At 41.8% G+C, this 8,560-nt stretch overlaps 2 protein-coding genes and 1 long non-coding RNA gene across 3 annotated transcripts in view; 2 read left to right on the top strand and 1 right to left on the bottom strand.

Moving 5' to 3' along the window:
• Positions 1–737: 737 nt before the first annotated feature.
• On the bottom strand, positions 738–5,122 carry LOC311366509 (uncharacterized protein). The gene is made up of 7 exons (XM_084485297.1): positions 4,721–5,122; positions 4,411–4,620; positions 3,969–4,151; positions 3,334–3,465; positions 2,833–2,937; positions 2,479–2,608; positions 738–2,310 (listed from the first exon to the last, which is right to left on the bottom strand). Exons 1-7 carry the CDS (start codon positions 5,010–5,012, stop codon positions 2,250–2,252), a joined length of 1,113 nt encoding a protein of 370 aa, XP_084341423.1. The 5' UTR covers positions 5,013–5,122; the 3' UTR covers positions 738–2,249.
• Positions 5,123–5,127: 5 nt separating this feature from the next.
• LOC311366511 lies at positions 5,128–8,424 on the top strand. The gene is made up of 3 exons (XR_014639563.1): positions 5,128–5,463; positions 7,548–7,635; positions 8,403–8,424. It is a non-coding gene; the product is annotated as an uncharacterized lncRNA (long non-coding RNA).
• Positions 8,425–8,467: 43 nt separating this feature from the next.
• The window catches only part of tnrc6ba (trinucleotide repeat containing adaptor 6Ba), a gene marked incomplete at its 5' end in the record, with an annotated part of 11,780 nt that continues 11,687 nt past the window's right edge, over positions 8,468–8,560 (top strand). Inside the window, 1 exon segment of the mRNA XM_084485568.1 lies at positions 8,468–8,471. Coding sequence (XP_084341694.1) covers positions 8,468–8,471 — 4 coding nt within the window.

The raw sequence follows: 8,560 nt of genomic DNA on the forward strand, positions 1-8,560 counted from the left end.
ACGAATAGCTGCAGAACCTCATTTGAATCCCCAAAGCCATTATACTGATATACTGTAAAACAATACCGCCCTTAAGACCCTATTATAGAAGTTAATACATAAACTAAAACACAAGGATATAAACTAGTCTTTGACTTGGACTAGTTTCTCAGGAATATTGGATTATATAATTGCCTCCCCCAAAAACCCACAAGAGACTGGCAAGGGAATAAAGAATGAAAAACAAAACAGCGCGGTGCACTGTATTGTGCTCTAACGATGCACATCCAAGAACTCAACAATGTGATTTATACTCAGATGACATGACAAGCCAAATGCAGCTCTTTGCCTGTGATGAATGTGTTCTTTATATTTGGTGCACAGTCTATGGTATGGCGTCCTTGTGGAAACCCGAGCCTCCGTCCAGACACTGTAATGGCCAGACTGTTCTCCGTAGAATCCACGAAACCACAGAGAGAATAAAATAAATACAACTATTCTGAAGAAACCGATCAGTGTTGGGAGAGTTCCTTCAAATCTATATGACCCATTTCGTTTCTCTGCTGTAATTCCCAAGCATGAAATTTGGAAGCTTGAAACTCTTAATGACTTTATTGTATATTCATCATTTGTTGTATATGATTGTTGTTAGTTTACTGGTTTATCTGCTGTGACAAAAGTTTCAAGAGCAAAAACCCTAACATTTATCACATTAAACATTTGTACCAATACATTTTCCAACCCATTATTAACCTGCAGAATCCTTGAGCGAGAATGTGTTTACAACATTAACTTAATCACATCACCTGAATAGAGCTCTTCTAAATTTACGCAAAACCCCCCCAAAGTTCATAAATCATTAAGCACCGGTCTGCAGTGCTCAGAGTGCTTGTTGCATCTTTACAGAGCCCACAGGCATTTCCTGTAGGAGGGGCCAGAGAGCAGAGACTTTCTGGGGCCAGGCACCTCAACTTCCTGTCTCTGTTCAACTACCCAACTGAAAGATGTGTTTTTTTGTAACATTCTCTATGAATTTATTTATATCCATCCATGACGTTATTAGTGACCATTGAAGGGGCTTTTGCCACAAGCTAATGTATGTTTGACACAATAATTACATGTCTTACTCTAAATGTTTTTAATATTTGCTAGCTCTGTTTGCAATCATAATCCAAGCAGGCAATTGGAGATAAACACGGTTTTGTCTTGTTATTAGGACTTTGTATTGTTTTGACTGAAGACCAGGAGATCTAGAAAAAGGGAATCCAGTCAGCCACTAGATCTTTTCTCGGTGCTGACATGATGCTGTGAAATCAATATTGTATTAGGATCTTTGGAGTGAGCAAGTCAGAGACTCTCCTATCAACCTCTCTCTAAAACAACCATGAACCACCTTTTTGTTGAGGACTTTAGATGGTTCAAGAGGGAAATTAATGGCACAGCATGAGGCTATTACTCTTCACTCCTCACTTCACTAACACACTTTTAATTACAGGGAATTACAGGGCCAGTAGTCTATTACTGCCAGTTACATACTCAACACATAGGTTTCTACGGCATTCTATATTCAAATTCAACCTCATGCAGGCATGACGTTGAATGTGATACATCCTCTAGTGTGGTTTTGGTGTGTGTTAATGTATGTGTGTGTGTGTGTGTGTGTGTTAATGTATGTGCATGTGTGTGTGTTAATGTATGTGCGTGTGTTAATGTATGTGCGTGTGTGTGTGTTAATGTATGTGCGTGTGTGTGTGTGTGTGTGTGTGTGTGTGTGTGTGTGTGTGTGTGTGTGTGTGTGTGTGTGTGTGTGTGTGTGTGTGTGTGTGTGTGTGTGTGTGTGTGTGTGTAGTTAAGTCTTCACAGGAGTCAACAGCTGAAACAATTAGCTGGTATTCAACAGATGTGAATAAACAAATGTCAGTGAATTATCTTGGAAACAACATTACAGGTCCCACCAACAAAAGTCTAACATTTCAATTGATATTAACACTGGTGTTAATAAAATAGAATCTCTCTGGGAGCCTGGAAATGCACATTACTGCTCATCTACTGCCCCCAAGTGGTTGTTTAGCAAATATCAATACAAATAATTAATTAAACTTTTTCTGTAATTTCAGATTAGGTTTGCAAAAATATATATTTATTAACAATCATAAACACTTATTTTTAGGGAACTTTCATCACCTGTCCTGAAATGATAAACACCTTCGCCTGTGAGGTCATCTACACTTTATGGTCCCCATGACAACAACCATATCTGGGCTCTTCTTCTATTTGCGTTCAATGAGAGAGTAGAGCAGTTCGATCTGTTCGGCAAACTCAAACCCCGGCCTGTGGAGAGAGGTCAGAGGTTAAAGTGCATCGACACCTGGAAAAAACCTTTACTGATGCATGCTGAAAATGGCGACTATAGCATGGCTACTAATCCATCCATTGTATCCACTTCAACTGCGGTACAGCCACAACCTATGACCCTTGTGTCCCCAACGGCCTCCTCACCGGCCGGGGGTCTCCAGTATCAGGGGGATGTTGTCCAGTCTGGGCTCGTTGACGATGTCCCGGAAGGCTGAGATTCCTATCTGTCCCTTGCCGATGTCTTCATGACGGTCCAGGTGACAGCCTAGCTTACCTGGGCCAAACACACATAGTGAGGTGGTTGGTGATGCAAAAAAAAAGAGTATAAATAGACAGTAAATACAGTATATAAATGGCAACAGGAACTCACATTTAGGATGGAATTGCTGTGTGTGTGTGTGTGTGTGTGTGTGTGTGTGTGTGTGTGTGTGTGTGTGTGTGTGTGTGTGTGTGTGTGTGTGTGTGTGTGTGTGTGTGTGTGTGTGTGTGTGTGTACACCTTTGGAGTCGTTGAGGTGGATGGCTCTGAGGTAGTGCAGTCCAACCTCGGTGTCAAACTGGTCCAACATGGCCGACACTCCTCCCACAGCCGCCAGGTCGAATCCTGGAACGTCCGACAGATTTCATAATTTCCAAAAGATTAACAAACACAAAGTTAGTTTATAGCCTTCACTTGGAAGCTTCATATATATATATTTAATTAAAGTGGTTTATTCACAGTGCACCAGATGGATTGCCCTGATGGATCTTTTTGCAGAATAAGTAATGAAATACTTGAGGGGTACAGAAATTTATGGATATATATATATATATATATATATATTTCTTCAAAATGTCAAATTTCTGTACCCCTCAAGTATTTCATTACTTATTCTGCAAAAAGATCCATCAGGGCAAGTTTATTAATACAGTGCTTGTCACACACAAAGGTCATTCAGAGGGCTTAACCTAGGGAGAGAGCCCGTTTTAAGGAGGTGTCGTGTGGATTAGACTGACGAACCGGCTGCGAAGGCATGGCAGGTGTCCAGACAGACGCCCACCCGGCTCTGGTCCTGGACACGATCTATGATGCTCCTCAGCTCAGAGAAGTGACCCCCCACCGTGTGGCCCTGGCCACACATGTTCTCCAGCACTAAGGTCATAGGATGAGGGAACAGGCATTTAGAGGGGTGGATCAAATAATTAACTGGGCCCCCAAAATATCCACCTACTCAATAATGACACGTATCTTTTGTATATCACCACATTTTGTCACAACGGATTAACGCCTCTGTTCAATTTATAAACAGCAACTTCATAGCAGTAATGTTGTGTCCTGATACATGAACTAACTCGCCAATACCGCTTAGTTCATACTGCCTTTTAAATCATTAGATTGGAAGAGTTAATGTCATTATAAAATGCCAATCTAGGTGTTACATTCAAATACAAATACACATGTGTTATAATTCCTCAATCAATCATCAAAGTGAAATGTGTTGTGGGTTGGGGTGTATAATGTCTGTGTGCCGATGCTGTTTGTGAGTTCCGTTGAGAACCGGCTTAAATAGCATGCATTGGCCACACTGACTGGATTGTGAAGTTTGGGAGGGAAAACGTCATTATATAGCGGAGGATGAAGTGACGGAAGCCTACCGGTGACCACAGCAGGAACCTGGAGGTGGGCGTGGTCAATGGCCCCAGCTATCCTCTGGATACACTGGTTGGTGGTGATGGTGCCCAGGGAGGAGCCGGGGTGGAAGTTGTAGAGGCTGAGGCCCAGGGCCCTGCAGCGGCCCAGCTCATCCACCAGCATGGCCCGGCTCTTCTCATAAACATCTGGGAGGAACCATGGATCACACGGATAGATGAGAAGGCAGCATGGGCCAGTTATACTCATCGTGGTTATAGGGTGTTTGATGTCAATTTTTTATGCAAATGACTTGATGATAACAGTTGTCCTTATTCAGGCTGAAGTCATTCAATGTAGATATTAATGGAAATTGTAAGATGATAGGATAATATTATATATATATATATAAATAATAATACAGAGTGAACTAAAATACCTTATTTTTTGTGTGCATATTCTACAAACCGTCTTTAGGAGATCCACAGTTCATGAGGTAGGATCCGTGCGGTATTATGTGTGCAGGGTCGAACCCCTGTTGAGCACAGAGCTCCTTGAACTTCCCCGCCGCTGACTGGTCGAGGGCAGGCCTCTTCCACGACCGCTGGGAACCCAGGAACAGGGCGAAACTATGTCCTCCCATTTCTGCGCAGCTTTCCACCGCTTTCCATATCCCGCCTAGATCGGTAGATAGAGGCAGAGTAGATGACAGTACAGCGATGTTAATTTGTAAATAAATGTCTGTTATTTATGACGACTGACGTCACCGTGAACCTACCTTGTATTCCAACGTGCGCACCGATGTATTTTTTACTCGGATGGCTCTGCCTTTTGATTGGACTTTCCTCGTCCCGTCTCTTTGTATCGGGCTCAACTGTTGCTGCAGACTTCTCTCCTTCTGTCCCCGAATCCAAAGAATTCTCCACTTTTCTTTTCTTTGCGCCTCTCTTTTTTGGTGCCATGCTTTGATTTTTATAACACACTTTCCGTAGTGCCGCTATCGCTACTGGCAAAATATGTGTTTGGAGATTCTGATGAAAAATATAATTGAACGCAACTGACGGGATCATGTGGAAAAGCACAAATGGACCAATGCGTTTGATTTAAGTGCGATCTTAAAAAGTTAGTGAAGGTCAAAATAGCGCCTTTCTTGCATCCCTGCTGACAGCGGACAGCCAGTCAGAGCGCGTCCACGCAGCTGCTACGAGCTGCCGATTGGAGACACTTCATGCTGAGCAGCAAAATGGCCGATCGTCAACCGACTGACTTCACAGCGCTTTGAAATTTACATTCTTCTGCACATTAGGTTTACATTATAACAACGCTAGTACTTATTTACAAAAAAGGATTAAGCTTATACGTAGTCTAGTTCACTATCCGCCACTTACTTGATGTATCTGCTCAGGCGTGGCTGATCTTGTAGCCGCGACGAATGCCTCAAAAAGCTAAGAAAAAAATCGCACTGAAGCACTTTAGCCAGCTAGCTAGCACGCTAGCTGATCTTCATATGTGATTCCTGTGGTGAGTAACGACACATGCATGCCATTTAGATGCATCGCGGTGTCATGTATGTTTTATGCTCGTAAATTGCACGGATTGCCTTGACCTGACGCATGATTTCCGTTTTATGGGGATGCCGTTGCACACCTAAAAGGCTAGTGCGTAAGGAGAGAAAAGCTAATGCTGTTGACCAGCGGTGCTAATGTCAGTAATGTTGCTAACGTAGCGAGCTAAAGCTGAAATAACATGGGGCTATTTGGGCAGTTGCACATACGCTAGCTGGATTTTCAGCACGATTGCGACGAACTGCACTCGTATTTCAATATGTGTATTTACGAGCTCAACAGCCGCGCGGTGTTGCTTAAATTTTGTGCGACGAATGGGGGACTCGTTCGCCGTCTATTAAGTCTAGATGTCAGTTATGCTAAGCTAGTTACCAATTTGCAGAGCTAGCTAGTTAACTAAACCGGTGCAGCTGTTGGGGATCCTGTTGCTCTTTGCATCCTGCACGGGTAGGAAGCGGTTGTGGTTCATATCTCGTCGTTTGTGTGTTTTCGGGCGTTAACGGTATTTTTCGGGGCACGTCGACGGACAGGCGACAGCTCCTGCTTGATCTGCGCGAGCGCCCATCCAACCTTTCATAATGATGCCATCATCGTCACGCAGCCATTGCAAGCTCGTACTGGTTGTCTATATCGGAATAACGATAACATATCAATGATGGGTAACCTGCTTACTGCAGTATTTGAAGGTTTGGCCGGTGTAATAAAAAAAAAAGTGAGGCAAATTTGGTTACCCTAGAGGTCGCTGTTAAACGCATCATGACATGATACACAGGTGAGCGGATGCTAATCCCCTCTGATTTCGTTATGGGATCATAGCATATAATTAGATTAACGTTATAGCACGTTGAGTCATTCATGTACGTAATGCTCGCATATTTTGGCCCATGCCTTATCAGATTTGGGGATCACAGACCTGTGTTCAATAGCCTTTCGATTAAAACACCTCATTGAAAGTAGTAGTTGTTCCTGCTGTGTTTACAATGTGGTTGCATCGGACAACCAGGCATTCCTGTATGAAGGTGCATGAAACATAATTTTTTTTAAAGCAGATTTTCACTGTTTTCTTCAAAGTAACTCAATACTTTTCTATTCTCATTGTAAGCCAAACAAAACAGTCAATAATTGGTTTCACTCCAATCAAACAGTGACTCATGAGATGCAACACAGGGGCGCATGTTAATTTAAAGAAGTGTAGGTGATGGAATTGTAAAAAAATAAGTAGTGTTCATATTGTGAAGAATGTCAGACCCGCGTTTTACTCGTTTTAGTATCTTGTTGAGTATTGGTTTGAGGAGTTGAATGGGATAAGCTGGATCAGTGTTAATTGCGCCATATGCTTGTTCTGACTCCATATGCTTGTTCTACCCACACACCTTTCAAGTGTCTTGGCTCTAGTCCTCAAAGGCTGAACTGTCTTGTCAAGTTTACGGCCTTCATCAACTGCCAGGACATGTTGATGTACACCAATTTACAGTCTTCGTTCCGACCAGCCTACTATTGGCTCTACAATATACTTCTCTTCCAGCTAAATAGAGAAGGAAGAAAAATGACATACTGATTGCTCAGACATGATATACAGATAATGCAATCAACTAAATCAGTCAATTATTGATAAACACGGTCAATACATAATATTCTCCTAAATGTTTCAGACTTTGAATTCGGCTTCCAGACAATGCTGTCTTAGACCTCAAACTTGATCTTCATCTGTTGGCTTCAGCTGGACATTTTCTTTCCTCCTGCTGTGTCTTTCAGTCACACAATACCAGACCTTCTGTTGTATTCATTCAGCCCAAGATTCAGGAACAGAAGTGTACCAAAATATATTATATAATGGCAGTCACATTATGATTTTTTTTAAATTATGTTTTAATTGATGGATTCATTCGATTTTACGGCCCTTTTTTTCATTTGAGTTAATATTTTGGGATTCCTCATGCCCTAGTCATCCCTGTTCCATGTTTGATGTGCTGTAGGGATGGGTGGTGCACAGCCTTCCTATGTAATTAAACCAGATCCAATCATTTGTTTCAATTTCAGAAAGGGATAACAGGACAGGAGGTCGTAGTTCATGGAAGACAAGAAAAGGAAGAAAGACGACAAAAGGAAAAGGGAAACCTCTCAGAAGGTATGCTCGAAAAATATGAAACAAAATATACTATTTTATTTTGTCTTGCCTGTATTTATGTATGTCAATTGTGGCACCCATTGCACTCCTGACCATCCCTGGAAGGAGGAATCCCCCACTCTGCGTTTCTTCCTAAGATTTCTTCCTTGCTGATTAAGGGAGTTTTTCTTGCCCGTGTGGGGGCTTGGGTCAGGGGGGTGTCATAAATACTTGGCCTGTTAAGCCCTTTGAGACTGTTATGGTGATTAAGGGCTATACAAATAAAATTGAATTTAATTATTACTGGGACAGGCTAGCTCAGTGATGAGGGTGTCTTGAAGACGATGCTCTTGAACAGAATGTATCTCAAGGCACTGAAAATCACTAAGTAGTAGCATAATGCTATCTTTTACAACTGCATATAATATCATATGAAGATGTGGCCCAGCTATTCAAAAGCAAAATGTTTTTCCTCCTGCTCACAAGTAGAGTATAATCTGTCTTGTGATCAGCATATGGTCATTAATGTCATTAATCACGCCAATCCTTGCTCCAACGGTCTTACTTATTTCTTAAACATCTGTAATTAACGATGGCACCCTTGTGCTTTACTTTTACACTGTCTCATTCAAATCTATCTTGTGAGAACATTCTTGAATTACTCCAGATTGGGACTAGGAACATATATAAGGGACTAACTCCCTTCTAACAATGCAGACATGTCTGAAATATTGTTGATGTGCAAACATATAGTTTTTTAAAGGCTTTTGTTTTTTTGTGTTTCACAGGTTGCAGAGCAAAAAAACAAAGGTAAGAACAACATGTCTACATGTTTAGCTTAAGTGGTGTCGCGATGGGCTCGTCTCTCAATATCTTGGCAATCTATTCTATTGACATTCTATTGGTTTCAACTTTTGTGGTCAAAGCTAGTCAACTTCCTTACTCA

Source organism: Micromesistius poutassou (assembly GCF_964030765.1).
Source record: "Micromesistius poutassou genome assembly, chromosome: 21".
In the NCBI taxonomy this organism is placed as follows: Eukaryota; Metazoa; Chordata; class Actinopteri; order Gadiformes; family Gadidae; genus Micromesistius; species Micromesistius poutassou.

Bases quoted from the DNA above. Each gene is read 5' to 3' on its own strand.
- LOC311366509 (XM_084485297.1), bottom strand. From the start codon at position 5,012: ATGATCCCGTCAGTTGCGTTCAATTATATTTTTCATCAGAATCTCCAA. The intron at 4,621-4,720 runs GTAGGTTCACGG...CTACCGATCTAG, and splicing joins TGCGCACGTTGGAATACAAG to GCGGGATATGGAAAGCGGTG. The intron at 2,938-3,333 runs GTTCGTCAGTCT...CGGACGTTCCAG, and splicing joins CTGCCATGCCTTCGCAGCCG to GATTCGACCTGGCGGCTGTG.